This window comes from Aphelocoma coerulescens, unplaced genomic scaffold (assembly GCF_041296385.1).
Source record: "Aphelocoma coerulescens isolate FSJ_1873_10779 unplaced genomic scaffold, UR_Acoe_1.0 HiC_scaffold_56, whole genome shotgun sequence".
Lineage (NCBI taxonomy): Eukaryota > Metazoa > Chordata > Aves > Passeriformes > Corvidae > Aphelocoma > Aphelocoma coerulescens.
The window spans coordinates 1,003,948-1,031,360 of record NW_027183905.1 but is presented as its reverse complement, the minus strand read 5'-3'; the positions used below and the strand labels follow the sequence as shown (position 1 = coordinate 1,031,360).

General features: G+C 54.0%; 1 protein-coding gene and 1 pseudogene across 1 annotated transcript; one reads left to right on the top strand and one right to left on the bottom strand.

Moving 5' to 3' along the window:
* The window catches only part of LOC138101926 (zinc finger protein 208-like), a 198,121-nt pseudogene that overhangs the window by 29,230 nt on the left and 141,478 nt on the right, over positions 1 to 27,413 (bottom strand).
* On the top strand, positions 653 to 10,702 carry LOC138101883 (zinc finger protein ZFP2-like). The gene is made up of 2 exons (XM_068999637.1): positions 653 to 763; positions 9,777 to 10,702. Exon 2 carries the CDS (start codon positions 9,804 to 9,806, stop codon positions 10,542 to 10,544), a length of 741 nt encoding a protein of 246 aa, XP_068855738.1. The 5' UTR covers positions 653 to 763; positions 9,777 to 9,803; the 3' UTR covers positions 10,545 to 10,702.

The following is a 27,413-nucleotide window of genomic DNA, read 5'->3' as shown; positions in this document are numbered from 1 at the left end:
AGAACTGTCTGGTGGGAGGGAGCCCAGAGTGCAGCAGGGGAACGACTCCTGTCCCTGAGCAGTGGGAGAAGGCACCGGGGATGAACTGAGCATGGCCCCCATTCCCTGTGTCCTGCACTGCCGGGGTGGGAGGTGGAGCTGGAAGGAGGGACGGGTGGGAGGAAGAAGTTTGGAAGGGTCTTCTTCTACTTCGCATTACCCTGCTCTGAGCTTTGGGAGTTTTCTGCCAGAAATCTCTCCCCTCGTGCACTCAGCCAAAGGGGTTTGGGGCGGTTTTCCCTTTTTCGGGGAAATCAAAGCCATGCACTGATGCTCCGAATTAGGGGCGGGAGTAGCGAGGCCGCAGGGCTTCCCAAGGAGCCGGAGGCAGCCAACACGCAGGGCTGGGCAAGTCGGGCCGGGAGCAGCGGAGAGCTTTGTTTCCCTTCCCAGCTGAATGGCGGCTCGGGCCGGGCCCGTTCCAGGGCTGTTCCTCAGCTGCGGCTTTCCCCTCACGCAGCCCGGGGGGCGCTGGGAGCGCGGGGCGAGGCTGGGCCGTGTGCAGAGCCCGCCCCTCGCTGCGATTGGGCGGTGCTGCCGTCAGTCGTGGTTCTGGCGCGCTGATTGGTCGGAGCGGGGAGCAGCCCGGGCCCGGAGCCGCCGGCAGGGCGGCCGTGGCGCAGCAGAGGCGCCATTGGCGGAGCGTCTGTGCGGGCCCGGGAGCGGCGGCGGCGGCCGGAGCCCGGTGAGGCGGCGGCGGAGCTCGGAGGCGGCCCCAGCGCAGGTGGGAGCCGCGCTCGGTTCTGGCGGGGCTCGGCGCTGGCTGCGGGCGGAGGGGGCGGCAGGGGGCTGGGGCGGGTTCGTTGTGCCGTGTGGGCGCCGTGTTCGCCCTGGCGTGAGGGCGCTGCGGGAGCGGCTGCCCGCGCTCTCCTTGCCGCTGCTGCCTCGGCAGGAGCCGGTGCCGGAGCAGCGCTGGCTCGTCCCGGCTGCTGTGGGTAGGACAGAGGTGGCTGCCCCGTCGGCGGGAGTGTGCGGGAAAGTTCCCGTGGCCGGAGGTTTGTGTGCCCAGAGGAGCCGGAGGAGTCCTGTAAAAGGAACTTTATTCCTGGAGCAAGGGAGAGGCCACGGGGCATTTCCCGTGGGCTCTGTCCAAGTGTTGGAGGACGCAGCCTCCTTTTTATGCCGATGTTCCCGGCCGCATCTCCGTGTCCCTTTCCCCAGTGGCTGAGGTCCTTGGAAGGTACAGACTTCCCGGTGCGCCTGCTGCATGTGCCCCTTAATGTGCACCCCCACTTTGTATAACATCCGATATTCATGGCTCTGTTAAGTCTTTGTTTCCTTTGTTCTCTGTTTCACCACTTTTCCTTTGCCATCTCTTTGCCAAGAGCAGTTTGAGTCATTTAATTTTCCCCAACCTCCTGGTCCTTCTGCTGAAAGAGAATCTGATGCCATCCCAGGGTGAAATGTGGCGTTGCTCATGGGAGTGGATTGGTGGGTGAGAAGGTCAGGAGCTGGAGCTGTGGGCTTGGTTATGATTTGGAGGACAGCTTGTAATCTAATGATGCATTGATATGATCACTGGGTTCTCTGGCACCTGGTATGAATTTGTTTGGGTTCCCAGGGGCTGCTCCATGGTGTTGTAGGATTTGTTCTGGTGGCCGTTCATCTTTTCCCCATTTTTGGGCGCTCCCAAAAATGCCAGGGATGCATCAATTGACCTTTTTTCTCTGATTAAATCATCACATCGTTGGATTCCCAAGTGATTTCGCTGAACTTGTGGCAGCAAAAGCAGCCCAGTGGTCAAACGCACCCTGTATAACCCAGACAGTGCCAGCAGATGTTGGAGTGGGGAGAGGGATGATTCCCCCCCCGCTTTTGTGAGTGAAGTTCTCCCAACATTCTCTGTTTGCTGTTTTCCTTTGCAGCTTCAGGGATTTCTGTTGCAGAGTCAGAGATGCTCAGTGTGGGCTCTGCCTTTAGCGATGCAAATTCCGTCTGTGCAGGGAGGCAGAGCTTGGGGTGAGGGACAGAGGGAATCAGCCCAATTCCTCTGGCAGGCAGGGAGAGCCTGGGACATTGTGCACACTTCCCCCAGCAGAGTTAATTTGCATTTCTAAATCTCCTCTGCTGGCTGCTTGGAAGGAAGCTTCTCCTCCGGGGCAGCCATCAGGTGACTCACCTATGGGCCCTCCTCCCCCCCCTCCCATAAGCTGCTCCTTTCCCTTTTTTTTTTTTCATGTTTTTTTTTTTAACTGTTTATGAGTTAAAGGGTCTCCTTTAAAGATCTTCCAGTTTTGCAAAATGCAACCTAAATGTGAACATCGAAAAACCCGTTGCAAAATTCTGCCATCACTAACAGCCACGCACACACATACATAAAAAAAACCCTAAACTAATAAAGATTTTCGCTATTTCTTTTCCTGAGACTATAAATTGACTCTCACACCCCTGGCCCAAACCCAACTGACAATGTCAAAGTAGGATTATTAAGAAAAAACCTTCTAATGATGTAATCTTGTCACCAAAACTGCGGGGGGGGAACAAAAACTCTCCAACAACCTTTTTAGTGTATGAGGATCAAGGCTGAAGAAAATGAATACAGAAGCTACATTTTTGGCAATGTAATATTGAACATTTATTAGTAGAACAAAGGCAAATCACAGCCTGGGGCGCTTGGCAATGTTGCCAGAGGCGCCCTCCATTCATTTTACTGTGGGCTTAAGTACTCTCCTGAACTGTTACATATTCATTAACCCAGAAAGGAATTTACACGTCCCTCCCCTTTCCCCCTGTCCCGTTTCTGCCCCTTCCCCCAGCAGGACACCGCCTCAGTCCTCTGGATCGCTTCAGAACTGCAGACAGGCCCCCTCTCTCCGGTGCCTCCGCAGTCTCCAGCCTCATTTGCAGCTGCCAGTTCCCTTGGGCGGTGTGAGCTCTGATGAGGTAACAATCTTCCTGGGATGCATGAGGTTTATCTTCTTTGTTTCTCTAAGATGTCTTGGTTCCTGGCTCTGTAGTTTCTCAGCTCAAAAGACATTTATTACCGTGTGTTTATTAATACATTTCTTAACTTACTACTACTACAACTATTTCAAAGTTACAGTTTATCTCAATCTTGTTTCTACTTAACTACATTTTACTGTAACACTCTTTCTACACAATCCATCATCACTTCTAAATATTTGATTCATATATGTGAAAGACAACATTTATCATTCATTTATCACACCAGGGTAAGGAATTCCAAACATGGATTCCAGGGGAGATAATTGAATATCTGCCCTGGGTCTGTATTACCGCAGGCCTGGTTCCTACGGTATAGCACCGTGTCCCGCAGCCATAGGGAGGAGGAGGAGGAGAAGATCCAGCAGGCAGGAGTTGTGCAGCAAGATTGATTTATTTAATTATTGGACAAAGGGCCAGCCACCCCTTGGGGGTGATTGGCTAAAATCCTAAAACATCCATTGTCAAAATATTTTTCTACTATACCATAAACAAGACTTTTCAAGGTTGCAGGTGTCTGGGTTGTTTACATTCCCTGCTACCTCTTCGGTGAGAGAGAAAAGTCTCTCACGAACATAGAAAATAACAAGAAAATCCTCGCTAGCAGCATTTTTGTAACTACAGGTCTGGCTCTTCTTCTTGCCAAAGCCAATGGCAGCAGCCGTACCTGGGGCATCTTGGTTTCTCTCAGCAGTTTCAGAAGGTGTTTCTTTATTTCCCCATTCATTCTTTCTACCCGACCTGAACTCTGGGGATGCCAGGGCGTTTGGTGGTCCCACTGTGTTCCTGAAGCAGCCAGAACGCCCTGAAGGATCTTTCCTGTAAAATGAGTTCCCCTGTCTGTGTCTGTTGCTTCCACAATCCCATATCTTGGAATTGTTTGTTCCAAACATGCCTTAAGAACTGATGCAGGGATTGCTGAAGCAGTTGGAAATGCTTCTGCCCCGCTGTGAGCTGCCATGCTGTTAGCAGAAGATATTGAAGCCTTCCTGCTCAGGGCATTTCAGTGCCAGGCTCTTCCAGGCACCCCCAGCTCGGCCCTTTGAGCTGAGCATGCGGGCGCTGAGCTGCGCTTTGTCTCCTTCCCTTTCCTTAAGAGCAGCGTGTCTTGTCACTCTTTTCCCTTCTGCTGCCCTTGCAGACCCATCCCTAAACACCTTTTCTCCCTCAGGCCAGGGAATGTCTGGTCAATCTCTCCTAGGCCGGCTCTGGAGCTCTGTCACTTGGCTGCAGCCATGGGTTTCTTGCCAGCCCCGTGTCCAGGGCCGTTCAAACAGGAGGCTGGGTTCAACCCTTCCCCTGTCCTCAATTCTGAATCCTCCTGTTCCATCCAACAAGTTTCATTCTGTAAGAACCGAGGGCTGCTCATCCATTTAGAGGCTCCTTTGGTTAACAAAGCTTTACCTTGATGCCAGGCTTGAACAGTCAGAGATTCTGCTGCTGTCAGTTTTCAGGCCTCAGTTCCCATTAAAGCCGGGGCTGCACAATTCTGCAGACAATGAGGCCACTCTCTGGCCACTGGGTGAAACATTTGAGCCCAGGAATTCCTTTGGCATGGCCCTGATTAACATCCACATGCAATTCAAATGGTTTTTCCCTGTCTGGGAGGGCCAGGGCAGGAAGCTCAGTTAATCTGCTTTTGAAGCCTTGAAAATTGTGCTTTCCTTCTGGTGTCCTGTCAGGGTCTCTTCCCCCCCCCATGTAGCCCTGAGGGGAGGCACGGGGTTTCCCTGCCCCTGGTCAGCCTCGTTCCCCATTGGTTGGTTTGTGTTTCCCTGCGCGGGCAAGGACGGTCAGCCCAGATGGTGAGGGTTCCTCCGCAGAGCTCCGGCCATGCGGCTGGGGAAATAAACATCTCTGAAACATCTACCAAGAATCTGTCCATATATATTTCTTTTCCACGGGACTCCTCGTTTGATATATGCGTGTTACAGGAATCCCTGCTGTAACAAATGAGGGAGAATGCGGGCAAGACACTGATCCCTAAGGACAGGAAATTCATGAGTAAAAACCACTGTAGATCTCTCTCTTCTCACCTTGGTTTGGATATTCTCTCTGGATAATGGAAGAATCGTGGGAAATGTGGCTCTCTGAGCCACAGAAAAAAACGTATCTAGAAGTTAAAGGAATCCTTAAACAACAAAACAAGAAAGTATTGGAACCGGGAGATCTAGAACATTTTTTTAACTGGCTTTTCAAAAATTTCTTCTATATTTCTCGAGACTTACTTTTTGATATTAGTCCTCCTGGAGTTCCTCAGGCTTATCACAGGTGTTTTTGGCACGAGATCTTGTTGGAGATGAAGGATCAAACAGAACATGCATTAGTGATTGAACCCTTGCGTGGATCCCTCGTCGTCAGTGAAGCTATTCAGGAGCATTTGTATGGTCTCATTACCCCTAAAGCAAATGATGGCCATAATCCCGTGGCCGAAACCGCGCGGCCACCATCCCAGGAGCGCGTGACTGCAGCCGTGCCAGTGGAGGTGCCTGCGCTGGATGCACCCGGCCCCCTCGGGAGCGCGCACCTTACCGCAGACCCCATCCCTGTCTCGGGGTCCCCGGCCACGCGACCGCGAGTGAGGGAGCGACGCCGCAGGCGCCGCGGGTGCTGTGGGCCACGAGCAGCCAGGAATTGGGGCTCGGTGTGGAAGCCTGCTCTGAACACACGGCTTGGAGAGCCCTGTGGAGGGAGAAGCGACGGTTTCCATAGGGACACGAGAAGCCGCGCAGCGCCAAGCTGAAACAAGACCGCTCTCAAAGCAGCGTGGAGTTTGCAGAGCGGAACCACTCACAGGGCGCGGGGCCGGCAGCAATGGCGACACGGGGCCGCGCAGAGCCCAGACACGCGCCAGAGCAGCGCTGCTTGGAGGGCACGGAGCAGCCTCAACACGGGGGCCCAGCCGAGACGTCGGAGTCGGCGAGGCGGCAGCCACATGGGACCGGCACCCACGACGAACACGCAAGCATGTGATAGGAGAAGTTGTAGCCACAAAAGTCACAGGAACTGTGAAATGGTACAATGTAAAAAACAACTATGAATTTATAACACGAGATGATACAGGGGAAGATTTATTTATCCACAGACTTGCTATTAAAAGGAATAACCCTAAAAATTACCTGCAAAGTGTAGGAGATGGGGAAGTTGTACAGTTTGATATAGTACAAGGAAAGAAGGGTTTACAAGCAGCGAATGTTACTGGGCCTGGAGGTATTCCAGTCAAAAGCAGCTGTTATGCACAAAATTATAAACAATATCCATTCCAGCAACTTCCCTACCCACAGCCTACTTTCCCCTTTTACCCTATACCCAATATGAACCCTTTCCTAAGTTTACCCCATCCCCAGTTTATTCCTAACCCGTTTTTCACCCCATGGCTTCCCTATACAATTCCCTTTCCCTACAATTCCTCTCCGATGCGGGGGGGGGGGGATGAAAAGGGGGAGGGAATAAATTAAACGCTCTCCTGCCTCAGTTTCCCCACAAAGCATGCTCAGAGAGTCCTGTCTCCCTTCTGTCAGCCTTAACATGTTCCAGAGAATCTGTTTGGACATTTAAAGACCCAAGAGGGTGGCTTGTTTTGTTTTGAAACTGTCCTTGTTGTTTTCAATATTAAGTTTTACATCTCTTTTTGTTAAAAATAAATGGGTGAAATGTCGGGGTCCCTTCCCCCCTGCCATGTAGCCCTGGGAGGGGGGCCCTGAGGGGACAGACACAAGGTTTCCCTGCCCCTGGTCAGCCTCATTCCCCATTGGTTGGTTTGTGTTTCCCTGCGCGGGCAAGGACCCTCATCCCAGACGGTGAGGGTTCCTCCGCACCTCGGCAGATCCCGGCCATGCGGCTGGGGAAATAAACATCTCTGAAACATCTACCAAGAATCCATCCATATATATTTCTTTTCCACAGGACTCCTGGTTTGATATAGGCGTGTTACAGTAATCCCCGCTGTAACAGTGTCCATGATCGGGTTTCTTGCCTGGCAGGAGAGGAGAGTTGTAGGGAGAGATGCCTGGCTCCAGAAGCACTGCCTTTAGCAGGGACTCAGTAAGAGGCTGTAACCCCTTCCTTGCCTCCCTTGGAACAGGGTATTGCTTTTAGACACCACTTGTCCTGGTTGCTTCAGAGGAATTTGGAGAGGCTCCATATCTGATTTTCCCTATTTCCCTGGGGCTGCCCACACTTCTGGATTCACTTCAGCAGAGGCCTTCGCAGACATTTGACACCAAGGTCCAGCAGCATTAGCCTCTGTATCTCCTTTGACAATATGAATTTGCATTCCCACTTTATCCACCAAATCCCTTCCCAGTAAATTACAATCACAATTAGGAACAAACAGAAATTGATGCGTTTCAAACCCATCCCCCACATCTACTGATAGTGGTTGAATAAAACACACCTGCTCATCTTTCCCACTTATTCCCTGAATAATGAAAGAACTTCTTGACAATTTCCCCCCTTAGGTCTCAGATTCGGAGTGGATCGAGAGGCCCCTGTGTCCATCAGGAGCGGCCTCGTCTCGATCCAGACGCGCCCTGAATGTTCTCAAGGGCTCTGGTGCGGTGGGTCCCTGGTCTGCTGGGAGCTCTGCCAGCCCTGACAATCCATGTCCATGTGGGGTGGACTTGCTGGTGCTGAGGGTGCTGCTGTCTGTGCTTGCAGTGTCCTTCTGGCCTGCAGATGGACCCCTGATTCCTTGCCAGGGGCTGTTTGGGTGGGCTCTGCCGTGCCGAGGAGGGCAATGCCTGTGCCAGGTGCTTGTGGCCGCCGCCGTCCCCTGGGTGCTGGGGCCCCCTTGGGCCCTGCGGTTCATCCCTGGGGGGCTGTAGAAACTCTGCCATGGCCTTTGCCTTCACCTTGGCCTTTTGCTCATCCCTTCTTGCATTGCCCTGCTGAGCCTTTCTGGCCAAGTGCTGCAGGGGCTTCTTGTGCCTCTCCTGCAGCCCCCTCAGTGCCTGTGGGTGCTCATCCTCTGACAGCTGCTGAGCTTTCTGCAAAATCATTCGTTTCTCCAGTGACCCAAACAAGATTGGTAAAAGAAAATCCTGATCCTTCCACATCCTGCAGCCACCTGGGGGGCGGGGGCCACTGCTGGCCCTGCCCGGGGGGTGTTGGGGTCAGGCAGTGCCCGGCGCTGAGCCCCGGCTGCCCCACAGCCCCGGCCCGGCCCCACAGCTCCCCACAGGCCCCCAGCCCGTGCCGCCCTGTCCTGCTGCTCCCCACCACAGAGAAACACCCTGATATCATGAGCTTCTTTTTCTTTCCTGTCCCGGAAAGCAGGGATGCAAAGGAGGTGGAGCTGGCCGTGAGCATAAGAGGGTTTTGGCCCTTTTGGAGGATAAGATTAGGGAAGGTGCTGTAAAACATCCCAGTCCTCACTGTTTTTCTTTTCCTCCTCTTTTCCATCTTCCTTTTCCTTTCTTACTACAGATTCCTCCTGCTGCTGTTTGCTTTAACCATATTCCTGCACACTCCCTTCAACCAATCCCTTCCCAGCACACCAACACCATCCGTCCCCTGTTGCTGAGACCCCTTCTCGACTTCCCTTTTTACCCCTGCTGGGTGTCCATGTCCTTAATTAGCTCTGGGAGAATGTGCAAACTGCCTCAACATTGTCCCCCTTTGTATAGGAAACGATGTCCATGGTTCTGTTCAGGCTTTGTTGTTGTTCTGGAAGTTGAGGAATTGAGCAGGAGCTTGGCTGAGCAGCAGTGTGTGTCAGTCAGTGCCATTTTGTGGAGCTGCTGGTTTGTGCTGTCACTTGCTTGTGTGCAAGTGCGTGTGGCTGTGTCCGAGCAGATTCAGAGCATGTGTTTGTAAGGAGGCGTTGGTGTTGTTGGTTCGCTGGGGGTGCCCGGTTTTCGGGCCATCCCCCCTGGAGCAGGGTGTCCCCCCTTGGTGCAGGCGCGGCCCTCAGGCAGCGCTCAGCCAATCAGAAGGCGCGGCGCTGGTGACTCAGCAGTTGCCAGGCAGAGCCGCAGCGCCCGGCGCTCCCCAGCTGGAGCCCACGTGTGGCCCGGCCTTGGCGCCCCCCGCCAGGGGAATTTGGGGAGGTGGGAGGGGGGGAGCGCCAAGGCCGGGCCGGGCCGTGCTGTGCTGGCAGAAGTGGCTGCGGCGGGGGCCGAGTGCGGGCAGGAGCGGCCGAGAGCCCAGCGCTGCCCCAGCCCGAGCTGCCGCAGCTGCATCGCTGCTCGTGCTGTGCGATCCGAGAGCTCTGGGGGGCAGAGCGAGCCAGGGCTGGGTGCTGGGCCTGGGGGGAGCAGGAGAAAGGCTGGAGGAGCAGGGCTGGAGACCAGAATGGTGAAACGATGGACGTGGGAGCAGCAGGTGGGATTCTGCAGGAGAAGGAGTAGTGTGAGGAAGAGGAGTCTGAGGAAGAGTAGGGACACAGGAGGAGGAGGAAGAGCAGGAAGAGGAGGCACTGCAAGGTTCCAGCACTCGCTGTATCTGCATCCTCCCCCCAGCCCCAGGAGCGTTGCCCCCCCCATCCAGCAGGTGATCAGGGAGGGGGTTCCATGATTTTCCCAGGGGTGAATCTTGGTGTTTCTGAGGTTTATTGGGCTCCATGTTGGTGCTTTGGTTTTTTCGTGGGGGCTGAATGTTTATATTTTGGAGGGAGCTTTCTCTTAATCTTGATGTTTTGGAAGTTTTGGGTCTGTGTCTTGATGTTTGTGGTACTTTTGTGCTGAATCTTGGTGTTTTGGAGGTTTTTACAGACACAAGATGTCCGGTGATGGACTTGGGCAGGAGGAACCCCCAGCCCAAGGCGCTCACCCCTTTTTTTTCCCCCAAACCAGGATTTGTCATTCCCAAGGCGTGGCTGGATGGAGGACGAGGAAAAGCCCCGAAGATGCCACACGAGGAGGGGCTGCAAACGCAGCCCAGAGAGATCCACGGAGGAAAGAGCCCCCCTGTGCCGGGAAGGCAGCCGGAGATCCAGGGGGAGCTCGGAGCTGGGGGAGAAGCCTCAGGGTGGGGAGAAGCCCCACAAGTGCTTGGAATGTGGGAAGGGCTTCAGGTGGAACTGCAAGCTGAGGGAACACCAGAGGATCCATACTGGGGAGAAGCCCTATGAGTGTCCCAAGTGTCGGAAGAGCTTCAGCCATAGCTCCACCCTCATCCGGCACCAGAGGATCCACACTGGGGAGAGGCCCTATGAGTGTGGGGAGTGTGGGAAGGGCTTCACCAGCAGCTCCAACCTGATCCAGCACCGGGTGGTCCACACCGGGGAAAGGCCCTATGAGTGCTTGGATTGTTGGAAGAGCTTCAGGCAGAGCTCCGACTTGAGGGTCCACCAGCGCACCCACACTGGGGAGAGGCCCTACGAGTGTTCTGAGTGTGGGAAGAGGTTTCAGAGGAGCTGCAGTCTCCTTGAACATCAGCGCATTCACACGGATGAGAGGCCCTTCCGCTGCCCTGACTGTGGGAAGGGCTTCCAACGAAACTCCACCCTCACCCTCCACCGGCGCATCCACACTGGGGAGAGGCCCTACGAGTGTCCCGAGTGCGGGAAGAGCTTCTCACACAGCTCTACCTTGACCCAACACCAACGGAGGCACCGCTAAGGGAAGCCCTGCGAGTGCCCCGAGTGCGGGAAGAGCTTCGTGCGCTGCTCCAGCTCCATCCCCCGTGGGAGGATCGGCGTTGGATGATCCCCAGTGACCCCCGTGGGGCAGAGCCCTGGTGACCCCCGTTCCGGGTGATCCGCGCTGGGTGGGGGGAAGGTGTTGGAGAGATTTCTTTGCCTTCTCCTTGTGCTGCTGGGATTTGGTTGGTAATAAATTCCCTCCCTGTGCCCAGGCTGGCTCTGTTGTGCCCGTGCTGGTGCTCTAACGCTGTCCTTGTCATTAATTGTGTTCTTCCCTGATGGTGAAGACGTTCAGATTTTTTCTAGGAGAAAAAGAAGGCAAATGTGACTTCATGCTTCTCAGCCTCCTGTTAGGTGTTTATTAATTGTTATCTAAGGAGTACAAGCCACTGGCATGGCTTAGACCTAGCACAGAGCAGACAATACAGCAAGAAGACAACTTATCAAGATTTCACAGCCTTTTTACAGGTAAATTACCCAATGAGAGCTTAAAACGCAGGGTATTTTCTCTTTTTTACCCATGTCCAACAAGTTCCTAAATCATGTAGACAGGAACTGTGGAATTCTGTGTCCAATCATCCCAAACCACTATTGCTGCAAAATATGGAGTTAGTGAAGAAGGAGAAAGAAGCTTTTAACTACAACTTATTCTGCATTTTGAGATTTTCTACTTCTATCTATTTACTATGCAAATAGACCTAAAAACTCTAAATTTATTCACCCTGTGCTAATATCACGCAGTATTCTGTCACCTAATTCACACCATTGCAGATTCAAATTCTTCCCAGAGGCTAGGCAAATTTTCCCGTGGACAAAGGTCAAAGCCAGTACTGTCCAGAGGGGTAAAACCTTTCAAAACAGGCAGAGAAATATTCTCTGCATTCTAGGTTCCCATACATTTGATGACTCATAGGTTTTTTTTTCCCTTTGTTTTCTGCCAGGTAGGAGCAGCTGTGTACTTGGTAATCAGCTTACTCTGCCTTTGCTTAACCACTGCGCTCTCGCTGTGTTCTGGCTGAGGGGGGAAATGCTGCATTTTTCTGCTGTTTGTTTTCTGTGTTCAGTCTACAAAAGCCAGTTTTACCAAGCCCTTGAAACAGCGAAAATATTTAAATAGAGCATCGAAGTAAAAGGAGGGCTGTAGAACTGCTGTAAATAATCCTTTTCCCCCCCTCTGTGGTCACTTTCTCTGAACATGGTAATTCTGGACAGTATTGTAAGAGCACAGAGGCAACAAAAGCAGGTGGTTACTGTAGTTTCAGTAAATGAAGCCAGTTTTACTTGGCTGAAGGTGTTTTCTAATTTCTGTCCTCTTGCCTGATATTCATGAAGGGCCTTTCTGAGCGCATTGAAGTCCTGACTGTTTCCATGTAACATTTGATCTCTTTTACCTATAAAAGCACAGGGACTGTCTCTGATGTTTTTAAGTACATCCTTAAGCCCAGGGTTTTATTGCCACTGTGGCTGACTCAGGTCTGTGGAGGAGCACAAGCACTTTCCTTACGCTTTGTCCAGAGAAGCTGGGGCTGCCCCCGGATCCCTGGCAGTGTCCACAGCCAGGCTGGGTGGGGCTGGGAGCAGCCTGGGGTAGTGGGAGGTGTCCCTGCCCAGGGCAGGGGTGGCACTGGATGGGCTTTAAGGTCCCCGCAGCCCAGTGCATGATTCTGTAATTCAGTGATCAACAGCACCTGTAGCTGTGGGCAGAGCTGGGTTCACTTGAAGTTCAGGAAACAAAGCAGCAGCCACAGCTTCCTCGTGCCCAGCCGGGGCTGTGCTGCGGGAAATTAACGGGAACTGCGGAGGAAGTGATTCGATGCCATTTCCAGGGAGCTGCAGTATGTCTGTGGTCATGTGGGGGGATGATGGTGAGGATGAACCTGTGTTATGATCAAACTGACACTTGAAGATGCGAAAGGGGTTCAGTTTGCTGTTATTTCATTAAATGAGCATCTGTTGAAGCCTTGTGATTTTAAAGCTGACTTTACAGTGCTTAAATCTGAATTTTCTTTGCAAATGCCATAAAGCAAACCTGTCTCCTTGTCCATCTGGGGCTTCTTCTGTTGTGAGATTTTAATGCCTTTTGTGTAAAACTTGCTGTGTCCTGCCCTAATACCTTGCCAGGTCTGTGGCAGCTGATTTGGTGGCTGTGCATAGCTGTGATCCGAAATGGAATTCCTGTCACTCAAGGGCTTCAGGAGGAAGATTACCCAGCAGCAGCCTCCCCTGCACCAGGATGAAGGACCTGCACAAACTTCTGCCAAACAGAAATTGCAAGAGATGGCCTTTGCAGTATCTGCAACAGTTTCTTTTGCTCAGTGTTAAAACTGAAGCCTGAAAAGGGCAGAAGGGTTTTTGCAGAGCGTAAGGGCTGCCAGTGGAATCCCCAGGCGGGTCTGTGCATTCTGTCATTGCCAAATGCACGTGGACATGCTTTGTTCCCGTTCCTGGTGTTGTGGAGCAGAGTTTGACAGAAATGATCTATTTTAGTGTGTGCACATAAGTGCAGGTACCAGTCAGTGTTCAGGGAGAGGGCTAAAAATTACAGCTTAAATCTTTGATTTAAACTCCATGGAAGTTTCATGAAACTTGCATGGCTTTCTGAGAGCAGAACTGCAAAATGCTTGAAAAACAAAGTGCGAGACAAGTTTAGTGGTTGAGGTTTGTTAAATTCTTCTTTCCACACCCCTGTGCCTTGTTCTGAACCTCCCGTCAGTAGTTTGGCATCAGGGAAGACAAAGGTGACATTTTACAAGGTCTCTGACTCTCAGGAGATGTGGCCAGTGGGGCTCTGGGGTTTGTTGTGTTTGTGTTCTTTTTTCTTTTCCCAGCCCTTATCTCCCGGCTGCCTGATGGCAGGAATTTACTGCAGAGCTCCGAGCCCTGCCCTGCTGGCCCAGGCACAACCTGGAGTAACACTTTAAACCCTGAGGAGCTCTGTAGTAGTTGGCAGATTCTTGTGGAAGAGGATTTTTGTGCAGAAGCTGTGCCCAAAAATATTTTTCAACTTTTAAAAAGGCATTCATTATAAATTCAGGTGTTTTAATCAGAACTGGTGTTTACTGTGGCATCACTGCAGTGTTTCCTCTCTGGAATTGCTGAGGTTTTTAGCTCATGGCTTGAGTTCTTCAGTTTGGGGAAGCAGAAAGCCTTTGGCTGATATTTTTTAGTTACTTTGGTAGCTGAAGAGTGTGTGTACATATCCACACAAATACATACACTTAATAGATATAGGAAAAGCAGCGTTTGGTTGGAGCACTAAGCATCTGTTGTGCTTCAAATTCAATTAGCAACTCACCATCTTCATAAAAACACCCAGGACTGTTCACAGTGAGTGAGTATTTAATTTTATGAAGGTGCACACCTGGGGTGTGTGTGGGCATGTGAATCCAGGACATACTTGGACTTTGCTAATTGTGTGCTCCTCATACTGTGTTAAACCCCAGAGATTTTAGTATTGCTCTGTACTGTGCATCGTGACTTTGGCATTTCTGAGCTGTTCATTTTGGCAGTAGTGCTGGTTTTTGATCATTTTTTCAGTATTTGAATTGGCACCTAGAACCAAGAGGAATAAACAATCCCAACTATTTTAAACTACAGCTATGATTTGTTGTTTAAGATTGGATGAAAGTCAGCTTTAAACCTTCTTTGTGCCAACACTGGAATAGCAAGTAAGAAAAGAATTACCCTTTATAAAACAGTGACTGTAAAGAATCTGCAAGTGAATTGTTTTGATTAATTGGTACCACCTTGAGCTGATGGGACTTTGTATTAAAATTGATTCCTTACTGTAGGGAACAGATTTTTCCTTGATAGGTGTTGTTGTGACTGCAACAGTGCTTTTGCTTTAGAAAATTGTCTGTGTCGTTGTCTTTCACGCTCTCTGTAAAATGCCAGCATAATTTGGTGTTAATCCACCTGGATTTTTTTCTTATTTTTTTGCTCCATAAGAAAAAGAGCAACTGGAATGGTGATAAACACGGGAGAGGCGATGGGAGGTGGGAGCAGGGAGCTGGAGCAGGACAGGCAGAGCCCGTGGGGTTGATGCCTCCTCAGGGAGTTCATTGGTGATAAAACGTTTGGAGGAGTGGCTGATCCCCTGAGGGCTGTGCAGCCTCAGAGGGACCTGGACAGGTGGGAGAGATGGGCAGAGAGGAACCTTTGGAAATCCCACAGAGGCAAAGGCACATCCTGCACCTGGGGAGGAACAACCCCAGGCAGCAGCACAGGCTGGGGCGACCCGTGGGAAGCAGCTCTGTGGAGAAGGGCTGGGGTGCTGGGGCAGGAGTGTGTATGAGTCCAGGGGGGGAATTTCAGAAATCAGGTGTCCTGTCTGAGACTGAAGGCTTTGCCGAGCTGCAAAGACAGCCAGAACAGTTGCAGCTATAAAAGCCAACAGAGAACAGTTCTTGTGGTACAGAGAATGAGTGTTAAAGTCAAAGGCAGGATAGAAATAATGTGAATTAGGGAAAAGAGATGGCCCTGGTCTCCTCTGTAGGTATAAACCTACACTAAGTTTGGTTGTTTTGAATTTTCCACCCAGATCTTCCCCTATCTCAAAATTTGGCTTTAAGAAAAGCTGTTTTTACCTCTGGCTAGAAGCCAGGTGGACACTTGTGAGAGAAACTGGTGCCAGGACAGGAAAATCCCACCGAGGGCTGCTATTTCCAGTTGAAAGGTTGGTTAGACTCAAACACTGAGGAGGCTTTACGCAGTCTGTGGGGAGGGAAAGGAATGATTCAACAGTGTTTCCAGTGAAGAAAGTTATTAACTGCTCCTGGCCTTGTCCCTTCATCTTGGGGGAGCAGCTGTTCAAATCCAACCAGGCCAAACCTGAGCAGCTCATCTAAGCCAGGTGGCATGAAAGGAACTTCGGTGTGCAGAAGAAAATAAGTTTTGTCTCTGGGCGAACAGCTCGGTGCAGGGTTTATCTGCGGCTCTGCGCTCCCGCGGAGCCCGAGAGCAGCCGGGTGCTGATAACTATCAAAGAGAGCTGGGGCCGGGTCAGGCAGCCTGTTCCTAACCCAAAATACAGCATTTAGCCCAGATGAGAACCTGAGATGGGGCTTTGGGATCGCAGCCTGTGATCATTGTGTCTTGTACAGCACTCCTGAGATATTCAGAATTTGTGCTTTTGCTGCTGAGCCTGATTCCCGGCAGGCTGGGGCCGGGTGGAGCAGGGAATGCTGAGGGGGCCAGGACTCCAAGGCTGTCTGGGAATTCCTGTTCAACCCTGCCAGCCTGGCCTGGAGCTGCACACCCCAATCCTCACACGCTGAAATGAATCAAAGCTGTTTAGTCTGACTGAGCAACCAGCATTCCTGGGGTCAAATAAAAATTCTCTGTGAAGCAGATGCAGAAGTTCAGCCCTAAGTGCCCAGCTTGCTTCAGGTCTCCAGAGCTCACTTTTTTGTGCAACATCAGCTTTTGAAAAGTCAAAAAGAGAAAGGTAATTAATAGATAAAAACTAGATTCATAAAAAACCAAGACACTGAAATAACACAGTTTTATTCCTGATACCCAGCAGGCAAGAGTTTATTAAGGATCTGCTGGAGCTTCAGCTGTTTTCCTACTTAGTCCTGCCGAGGATGTGTCCAAACCCTAAATATGTTCATCTGCAAAAGGGTGACACAGGGTTTTTCCTGTTGTTCAACCCTGGAAGACTTTGAGGTTTATAAATATAAGGGGGAGTAATTGCAAGGTGCTGTACTGTATGTATGTTGGTGTTTTAATAAGTAATAAGTAATAAGTAATTTAATAAGTAATAGAGTAACAAAATTACAGATGGACCATGATAGGAAAATAACTTGCTGCAGGAAAAATTCCTCAGGACAGCTGGTTATTCCCAATATCTACCGCTGTAATTGAGTAAGGAGAAATGGACAACAAGCCATGTCTGATTACCAACATGCTGATGTTGTGCTCTCTTCCCCAGTCTGCTCTCAAAAGATCTGGGACTGACAAAGATGAAGGAATTTGAAGAGCTGGTCATGTTATTTCAGAGGAAGTTTAAAATGGAGAAGGGATTGGGGTGATTAGGAGGCTCTCTTTACCCATCATTTTCAGTGCTGCCTTTTGTAGCAAAAATGACAAATGTGCCCTGTTGGTGTTGTGTTGGTGTTTAGATTTTCTGAGACCCTCAGCCCTGAGCTGGGTTCCCATCCTGGTGGAACTGTCCTGCCTGGTGCTTGCAGGATGCCCTGGAACAAACCCTCTGCCCCATCATCCACAACGAGCAGAAGGGCATGAGGACAGTGCTGCGAGGATGGGCAAGGAGGGGCACTTTGCTTGGGGAGAGTGGGGCAGGAGAGGCCTTCAGTGGCCTGGCAGAGATACTCCGAGTTTTTGTTGGTTTCCATACAACAAAAGGCTTCCCCTTCCCTCAGAGATACGGAGTGATGCTCTTTGCCGGCTCCTCCTTTCTCTCCTGCCTTTGCCTGCTCTTTTTCCCTCCCAGTGTCTCCCTTTGCCCAGGGCAGCTCCCAGCTTCATCCCTGCTCCTCTACCCCTGCTCCTCCTCCCCCCAGGCTCAGCGCCCACCCTTGGCCGCCTCCCCCCAAACCCATCGCATCCCATGGGAGGAGCAGGGATGGAGCTGGGGCCGGTCGGGCTGGGGCAGCGCTGGGCTCTTGGCTGCTCCCAGCTGCTGTGGGGGAAGCCGGGAAGGGGAAAAGAGGCAAGATTGTTGTGTGGAGAAAAAGTTTGGGGCTTGTTGTCACACTAGTTGGGGATTTGGACCCCTTTGGTCTCACCGCCGGAGCTGGGAGATTTTGGAGGGGGGAATACAGAGATGGGTGGGGGATCCCAAGGGATTTTGGGGACAGGGTGAGGGGTTGTGGGAGCCACTTGCTGGGGGGGAGTCAGGCCAGAGACCACTTGGCTGGACTCCTGGTCTGGGCATTCCAGCTCCAATTTTCTGCTCTCTTCCTCCCATTTTCCCACCTCTCTCCATATTTTCCTGTTGTCCCCACCACACCCGAGATGCCCACACTCACCCGAGTCCTGCTGGCCCCCAGACACGTGAGCTCCCAGCACCACCAGTACCACCAGTATGGCCCCAGCTGCCAGCACACGCCCCATGGCCAGCGCCGGGCAAGTGCTGTCAGCCCCAAAGCAGCCAGGCTGTGCTGTGGAGGGGTCCCCATGGCCCTGCCCCACGCGGCACTGGGAGCACCAGTCCGGACCAGTGCAGAGCACGGGTGGGTGGCATTAGAACCCACGAAAGTGGGTCCACCACAAGCCATTTAGAACCCCTCAAACTGGTGGAAAGCATCAGGATCCTCCCAGAAAAGGGGTCACCTCCACCTCCTAAAATGACCAGGAAATAACCCAAATCCGTTTATAACCCCCCAAAACTGGTGGAAGGCTGCAGGATCTACCCCAAAATGGGCTCCCCATGTCCTTCCCTGTGGAGCCGCACTCCAAGTGCAAGAGCCAGGTGTGTCCCCCCTCCCAGTAACACATCCCTCAGGTTTGGAGGGTGCCCCAAAACCTCCTCAGGAACCGGATCACCCAAACCTCTTCATCCCAACATGTGTCCGTCTCATTCCAGACCCCATCCCAGCCATCCTCCCTCTCCCAAATACAGCCCCATTCTTAGGGGGGAAGAGCTGCTTCTGGGGAAATCAGTGACTGCAGGGGATCCTTTATCCCCTCGTGCAGCTCCAAGGTCCCGAGGGCAAAGCCCTGGTTTCTAGGGCTGTGCCCGCTCCTCAAATCTCTCGGATTTAATACCCAAGTGTGGCAGGGACACGGCCCCGGGAGCTGCGCTAATGCCCGGTGGTGCCCGGGAGGGTCTGAGGGGAGAGGAGCTCATAAGGACTCCCCCCGCACCCATCGCTGCGCACGAAAAGCTTTTTTAGTGCATGGCAGCGACTTTTCGTGGTTTCTGGGCTCGGCGGGGCCGAGGCGGCGGCAGCGGGAGCCGCGGGGCCCGGCCCGTGGGGGCGGCCGGAGGTGAAAAGTGCGCGGCGACCCCAGCGCGGTGCCCGAGGGCTGAGCGGAGCTGGTGGGGAACAACCCCCGGAACCCCCCGGTGCCCGAGGGCTGAGCGGAGCTGGTTGGGAACCCCCCGCTCGTCTCCGCCGCTCCAAGCCGCTTTCCCGGCTCCGGCTGCCGCCGCCGCCCGGCCCCGGCGCGGTCCCGCGGGGTCGCCGCTCGAGGCGCAGCTGGAGGGGCTCGATCCGGGCCGCGCCCCGCCCGTCCCTCGCTGCGTCTCCTTCAGTGACTCGGGGCGGCCGAGAGCCCTCGGGGCGGCTCCAGGAGACCCCAGAACTCCCCCCGGCTGCGGCTCTTTCGGTGACACGGGGCGGCCGAGAGCCCCCGGTGCTGCCCCGACGGTCCCTCGGTGCGGCTCTTTCAGTCACGGGCAGCGGCCACTCCCGGTGCGGGGTTTTTGTTATTTTTTTATTCTGTTCTCTAGAGTTTAGTCCATTCCCACCTCCCATCCCAAGCCCCTCCAGTGCGGCTTTTCCACCACCGTCACCTCCCGTCGCTCTCTCGGTGCAGCTCTTCAGTGACTCGGGGCTGCGGAGATCCCCGGGTGAGGCTCTTTTCTTGTATTTTATTCTACTCTCTATTTTTTTGTTTTGCTATTCACACCTCTCACCCTCCTCGGCGCTGCCCTTCTGGCCACACCCGACAGCGCCTGTCCCGCCGTGCGGCTCTTCAGTGACACCGAGCGCCGCGGACATCCCGGTGCAGTTTTTTAGTCTATTTTACTCCATTCTCTGGATTTTATTCTACTCACCCTCCGCCCGTCCCTCGGTGCAGCTCCTTCAGATGCGGGCGGGGGAGACGCGTCTCGGTGCGGCTCTTTGATTGTATTCTCTTCTCTTCTCTTCTCTTCTCTTCTCTTCTCTTCTCTTCTCTTCTCTTCTCTTCTCTTCTCTTCTCTTCTCTTCTCTTCTCTTCTCTTCTCTTCTCTTCTCTTCTCTTCTCTTCTCTTCTCTTCTCTTCTCTTCTCTTCTCTTCTCTTCTCTTCTCTTCTCTTCTCTTCTCTTCTCTTCTCTTCTCTTCTCTTCTCTTCTCTTCTCTTCTCTTCTCTTCTCTTCTCTTCTCTTCTCTTCTCTTCTCTTCTCTTCTCTTCATTTCCTTTCGTTCCCAGCTCGCCCGTCCCGCGGAGCGGCTCCTTCAGGGACCCGGCGCGGCACAAACCCCTCGGGGCGGCTCCAACAGAGCCCCGCCCGCCGCCGCTCCCCGAGGCCTCCCCGCTGCTCCCCGGCCATCGGACACCGCAGGCCGACCCGGCCCCTTCTTCCTCTTCCTCTTCCTCCTCCTCCCGCCGGGATTCAGCCCCCGCCGCCGCCCGGCTCCTTCTGCCGCTCCTGCCCGGCACGAAGCGGCGCTGCCGCTGACGGGGCCGGAGCGCGGCTGCCCCGCGACTGCCCCGCGCCTCAGGGCCGGGCCGGGGAGTGACCGCACGGCTGGGGAGGGACCCCCGCTGGACACGGCAAGGATTCCTGTCCCTCCGGGGGAAGCACGGACTCACCGAAACTCCCATCCCTTCTCCGTGCGCCGCTGGCCAGAGGAGGGAGGGAAACGGGCATTGCTCTGGAGTTTCACATTCAATCCTTACAAAGCAGAGTCACAGACGGAGCTCCGCTTTCAGCTTCAAACGAGGGAATCCAACGGGAGCGCTGGCGCTTCTGTAACCTCAAGCTGTTCCTTGATACTCGACACTTTAGTTCTGGCCATAGGAAGCCCTTCAGCAGCAATGGCTCTCCCAGGCACTGGTTTCTGGCTCACACCCAGCTCGGAGCTTGGACAAGAAACCCATAGTCCCAGGAGAAGAAGCTCTGCTGTTACTTTCTTTTTTTCAGAGTTCTTTTTATTATATTTTAGATATCATCTATATTTTACTGGATTTTTTTCTTTTTCTAAAATCTCGTGTTTATTCTCTCTTTGCCTCCTCCAGCCCTTGTCCCCCTCCCGGAGGTTTGTGGGGCGCTGCTGTCCCTCAGCCCTTCCTGCCCCGGCACCCGCGGCCGCTCCGGTGCCCTCAGGCCCCGGCTCGAAGCGAAACCACAAAACCCTCTGGAAAGAAAGCTGGTCTGGGGGAAAACCCTGCAGGGGGGATTGAATGCCACGGACAGTGATTGCTGGGAGTTGGAGATTCCAAACGCTCCAAGGGGCCCGGAGGGAACCGCGCTGCGGCCTCGGGGCCCCCCTGGGGCAACGCGGGGACCCCTGAGCAGAGCGACTCTTCCCGCCCCCCAAAATCTGCAGCTTTGGGTCAGCTGAGGAAAAGAGCTGGAAAAAGGGGCTGAAAAGGGGCTGGAGCCCGAGGGGACCCCTCAGCCATGGCCCGGAGCAGCCGCAGGAAAATGCCCCGGAAACCAAGGAAATCGATGGAAGTAATGAGGAATTTTGGAACTCTTCACGCTGCTGTTTCCAGAAAGTCCCGGCTGGGTCCTGCTGGGAGGAGCCTGGGGCGGGGAGGGGCCTCAGGGCTTAATTGGGGAGAAAGGTTGAATTGGGGCAAGGAAACTTTAATGGTGGGGAGAAAATATGAACGGAGGGGATTTGAATGGGAGGGGATGGTTTGAATTGGGCAGAGAAAATGAAGTGGGGGAGGAGCCCCCCAGCCCTCGGCTGTGCCCCGAAGGTGCTGCCAGCGGTTCCCCTGCTCCCACCCCCCGGGCTGGGGGTGCGGAGCTGCCACTGCTCCCCAGGAATGCCACGGGATAAAAACTCCACTCAAGCTTTTATGTTCCCAGTCACTCCCAATAAGATCCCAGCATGGTCCCAGTTGTTCCCAGTCATGCCCAGCATGGTTCCTTTCACTCTCAGTCCCTCCCAGTAGGAGTAAGGTACAGCCCCAGTCACTTCCAGTATGAACCCAGCCACTCCCAGTCAGTCCCTCTATGATGCCTTTTGCCCCATCATGGTCCCAGTTGCTCCAAGAATGATCCCAGTATGAGTCCAGTCACCCCCAGTATGATTCCCAGTAACTTCCCAGTATGAGTCAGGTTTGATCCCTGTCACCCCCAGTATGATCCCAGTCACTCCCAGATACTCCCAGAACTATGCCAGTCACTCCTATATGACCCTGTCACTCCCAGTATGATCCCAGTATGACCCCAGCATGGGCCAGCTGCTCCCAAGATGATCCCAGTTGCCCCTGCATCTTTCCAGTTGCGCCCTTTCACCACCACTGTGGTTCCAGTACAATCCCAGAATGATTCCAGTCAGACTCAGTATGATCCAAAGCACTCCCAGTATATCCCAGCAGCACCCATTGGCCCTCAGCATGTTCCCAGTAGCCCTCAGTGTGGTCCCAATATATCCCAGTATAATTGCTGGTGTCCCAAATCTGCTCCTGTCCAGTCCCGGTCCTGGTCCCAGTGTATCCTGGTGTCCCATTCTCTCCCAGTTTATCTCATTCTGTCCCAGTCCATTCTGGTTTCTTCCCGGCAGCCACTGCTGTTTCCCAGATCCTTCTGCCGTCCACCCCCAAAGCTGCCCCCCCGCCCCCCAAGATGCTGATGGGGATCGGGGGCTTCGTGTTGGGCTTTGTCTTCCTGACGCTGGGGCTCGGCTTCTACCTGCACAGGCAGGTGATGGGAGGGGTCCGAGGGTCGTTTCCCCCCTCCCCCGGAGCTCTGGGCTCCCCCAGGGCCCCCCCAGCCCGGTGTAACCCCCTTTGCTCTGCCCACAGAGCTCCTGAGCCGCCGGCGGCCGCAGCCCCTCCCCGTGGCCTTGGGCCCGGCCGGGACCCCTCGCCCCATCCCCGCGATGATTTTGGGGGGTCGTGTGTCCCCCCCAGCCTCGCTGTCACTCTGCCCCTGGCCGGCTGCTCCCAGTGTTCCCAATAAAGCTTCCCAGTTCGGGCCGGTCCTGTTTATTGGGGGGCAGTGGGGAGGGACTTGGCGGGGGCTGAGATTGGGGGGACAGAAGCTGGGGATGGATTGGGAATGGGGACCCCCGTGTGTCTCTGGGAGGGCTTTGGGAGGCACCTGAACCCCACCCAGGCACCCAGCGAATCCCAAAACGTGCCAGGAACCCCCTAAGATGAAGGAGCAGGAGTAGGGACAGAGAGGAGAAGATGGGATGAGGAAGAAGGAGGAGCAGGACCTCTCCCAAATCAACTGGGGAGTTTCCATACCTCCCTTCTGTGAATTCAGGCAGCTCCTGGCAGCTTTTTTCTGGGAGGAATCCCTGAGTTTCAGGATTTTTGGTGTGCTGGGATTTCCTTCCTGGGGACAAGGACGTTCATTCCCTTCCAGGACCCCAATGCTGGCTGGGGGTCCAGCTCAGGGGGTCCTTGAGCAGCTGCCCCAGAACCTCCGCCAGGGTCTCCCAGCACAGCCGGAGCCGCTCGGCCTGGGGTCCCCAAAGCCCTCAGCAAGCCCCAAGTCCCTCCCAGGAACCCTCAACTCCCTCAAATCCAGCATCCCCCACATCGCCTGCAAGTTCCCCCCATGGCACCGGCCATGGCCATGTCCCCACATGTCACTGGCCCTGTCCCACCGTGTCCTCACCCATGGCTGTGTCGCCACCATGTTTCCATCCATGTCATTGACCCCCACGTCTCCATCCATGCCCGTGTGCCCCCATATCCCCACAAATGGCCACAGCCCAGTCCAGGTCCATGTGTCTCCATGTCCCTCTCCATGTCTGTGTCCCCCCATGTCCATGTCCTCCCATGTCCCCACCCATGTCTCAGTTCAATGTCTTTATTTTTACCCCAATTTTGGGTATTTTCAGAGGATGAAGAAAAATTATAAGAAAACGAAGGCCAAAAGAAAAGGATTTCTGTGTCCGTGCCAGCTGAGGATCCTTGTGCTTGGGTGGAAGGAAGAACCGGTTTTGGAGGCATTTCCCCCCCATTTTCTGCAGAATCTTGGTCCTTGCCCCAGTCCATCAACATTTGGCTGTGGAAGTTGCCCTTGGGCCAGAGAAAATCAGAATCATGGAATCACTGAAGTTGGAAAAGACCTCTAAGACCATCCAATATTCCTTGATGCCACAGGAAGAAAAGATTGAAAGGAAAAGATTATTTGGGGTTGAAAGTCAACAAATCCACTCTCCCGAAAGAATTCCCAATGTCGGTCTGCATCCCGAGGGATGTTCCTGCCCCTGGGTTCATCCAGAGGCCCACAGGGAGCCAGGAACATGTGAAGCCCCTCAGCCAGGTGTCTTCACAACACGGATCACCAGGAGCACGGATCACCAGGGCTCTGCCCAATGTGGGTCACTGGGGATCATCCAACGCTGATCCTCCCACGGGGGATGGAGCTGGAGCAGCGCACGAAGCTCTTCCCGCACTCGGGGCACTCGCAGGGCTTCCCTTAGCAGTGCCTCCGTTGGTGTTTGGTCAAGTTAGAGCTCTGTGAGAAGCTCTTCCCGCACTCGGGACACTCGTAGGGCCTCTCCCCGGTGTGGATGCGCCGGTGCCTGATGAGGTGGGAATTGCGTTTGAAGCCCTTCCCACAGTCGGGGCAGCGGAAGGGCCTCTCATCCGTGTGAATGCGCTGATGTACGAGGAGATCGGAGCTGCTTGAAAACCTCTTCCCACACTCAGAACACTCGTAGGGCCTCTCCCCAGTGTGGGTGCGCTGGTGTGCCCTTAGGTCAGAGCTCCACCCGAAGCTTTTCCCACATTCCAAGCACTCATAGGGTCGTTCCCCAGTGTGCACCACCTGGTGCTGGATCAGCTGGGAGCTGCTGGTGAAGCCCTTCCCACATTTCCCACACTCATAGGGCCTCTCCCCAGTGTGGATCCTCTGGTGCTGGATCAGGTGGGAGCTCTGGTTGAAGCTCTTCCCACACTCCCCACACTCGTAGGGCCTCTCCCCAGTGTGGATCCTCTGGTGCCGCATCAGGATGGAGCTCCACCTGAAGCCCTTCCCACATTCCAAGCACTTGTGGGGCTTCTCCCCACCCTGAGGCTTCTCCCCCAGCTCCGAGCTCCCCCTGGATCTCCGGCCCCCTTCCTGGCACAGGGGGGCTCTTTCCTTCTTGGATCTCTCTGGGCTGCGATTGCAGCTCCTCCTCGTGCGGCATCTCCGGGGCTTTTCCTCCTCCTCCATCCGGCCACACCTTGGGAATGACAAACCCTGATTTGGGGGGAAAAACAAGGGATGAGCACCTTGGGCTGGGGGTTCCTCCTGCCCAAGTCCATCACCAGGCATCCTGTGTCTATAAAAACCTCCAAAAACACCAAGATTCAGCACAAAAGTCCCACAAACATCAAGACACAGACACAAAACTCCCAAAACATCAAGATTCAGACAAAACCCCCTCCAAAATATAAACATTCAGCCTCCACAAAAATACTAAAGCACAAACATGTAGCCCAATAAACCTCAGAAACACCAAGATTCATCCCCGGGAAAATCATAGATCCCCCTCTCTGATCACCTGCTGGATGGGGGGGGCAACGCTCCTGGGGCTGGGGGGAGGCTGCAGATACAGCGAGTGCTGGAACCTTGGGGTGCCTCCGCTTCCTGATCCTCCTCCTCCTCCTCTATCCCTACTCTTCCTCACACTCCTCTTCCTCACACTACTCCTTCTCCTGCAGAATCCCACCTGCTGCTCCCACCTCCATCGTTTCACCATTCTGGTCTCCAGCCCTACTCCTCCAGCCTTTCTCCTCCTCCCCCCAGGCCCAGCACCCAGCCCTGGCTCGCTCTGCCCCCCAGAGCTCTCGGATCGCACAGCACGAGCAGCGATGCAGCTGCGGCAGCTCGGGCTGGGGCAGCGCTGGGCTCTCGGCCGCTCCTGCCCGCACTCGGCCCCCGCCGCAGCCACTTCTGCCAGCACAGCACGGCCCGGCCCGGCCTTGGCGCTCCCCCCCTCCCACCTCCCCAAATTCCCCTGGCGGGGGGCGCCAAGGCCGGGCCACACGTGGGCTCCAGCTGGGGAGCGCCGGGCGCTGCGGCTCTGCCTGGCAACTGCTGAGTCACCAGCGCCGCGCCTTCTGATTGGCTGAGCGCTGCCTGAGGGCCGCGCCTGCACCAAGGGGGGACACCCTGCTCCAGGGGGGATGTCCCGAAAACCGGGCAGCCCCAGCGAACCAACAACACCAACGCCTCCTTACAAACACATGCTCTGAATCTGCTCGGACACAGCCACACGCACTTGCACACAAGCAAGTGACAGCACAAACCAGCAGCTCCACAAAATGGCACTGACTGACACACACTGCTGCTCAGCCAAGCTCCTGCTCAATTCCTCAACTTCCAGAACAACAACAAAGCCTGAACAGAACCATGGACATCGTTTCCTATACAGAAAGGGGACAATGCTGAGGTAGTTTGCACATTCTCCCAGAGCTAATTAAGGACATGGACACCCAGCAGGGGGAAAAAGGGAAGTCGAGAAGGGGTCTCAGCAACAGGGGACGGATGGTGTTGGTGTGCTGGGAAGGGATTGGTTGAAGGGAGTGTGCAGGAATATGGTTAAAGCAAACAGCAGCAGGAGGAATCTATGTGGTAAGTAAGGAAAAGGAAGATGGAAAAGAGGAGGAAGAGAAAAATAGTGGGAATTGGAATGTTTTACAGCACCATTCCTGATCTTATCCTCAAAAAGGGCCAAAACCCTCTTATCCTCAGGGCCACCTACAGCTCTTTGTGTCCCCGGTTTCCAGGACAGGAAAACAAGGAAGTCAGGATTTCAGGGGGTTTCTCTGTGGTGGGGAGCAGCAGGACAGGGCAGCACGGGCTGGGGGCCTGTGGGGAGCTGCGGGGCCAGGCCGGGGCTGTGGGGCAGCCGGGGCTCAGCGCCGGGCACTGCCTGACCCCAACACCCCCCGGGCAGGGCCGGCAGTGGCCCCCGGGCCCCAGGAGGCTGCAGGATGTGGAAGGATCAGGATTTTCTTTTACCGATCTTGTTTAGGTCACTGGAGAAACGAATGATTTTGCAGAAAGCTCAGCAGCTGTCAGAGGATGAGCACCCACAGGCAGTGAGATGCCACGGGTACGGATGCTGCCATTGGCTTTGGCAAGAAGAAGAGCCAGACCCAGGGCAAATATTCAATTATCTCCCCTGGAATTGAGGTTTGCAATTCCTCATCCTGCTAATTCTTGACCTAGTGGGGCGTGGAGATCAGGGATGTCTGTTTCAAGCAGTCTGTGGCCAGAAATCCTGTCTCTTGTGAAATCTCTTCCACAGGAAGCTCGGCTGGCACAGACCCTGCCTGGGGACTTTAAGGGATGTTACACCAGTCAAGGGAGATGAGCTTAACATCTCAACAGACTGGGAACAGCCCAAAAGATACCCAAAAGATAACGCCCATCAACAAAACATCAACGCCCATCAGCAAACATCAAGGAACAGCTACCCCAGACACTGCCCCCGGCACAGCTGGAGACCCCTGCTCTGGAAAAGGCTGAGAAGGAAATCAAGGAGTGTGGATCTAATGAACATCAGAGGCCAAGCAATCCGCGGCCAATAGTGAATCGCGCCGCAACCGGGCCAGGAGACACTTCAGAGACAGAGTCAGAGAAGTGGGTATTTGCTTTATTCGGCGCGCTGGGTGCGTGGGGATCGCTCCTCCAAACACACATACCAGTGCTCCCTAGAACACAATATTATGGGTTATGAATATTCATCAAGTCCTTGGGACAGGTGTGGTTATACAAATTATTTCTCGGAAGTCATTAATATCATTAGCATACGGGTCACGCATGCGCTGTGTGTCCTGGTGGTCACACTGAGGAAGGCTCCTCTTCTTCCTTGGGGGTCTTTCTGATGAAGGCCAGTAGTCTCACAGTGCACTTTTCACCTTTCTCCCTGGGCATGCATAGTCCTTTGAGGGATGATTCAGCAATCTCTGAGATGATCCTTGTCCCCTCTATCTTGACAAGATTAGGGTGAATTTGGCTTCTTAGGTTTTGTAGTAAAC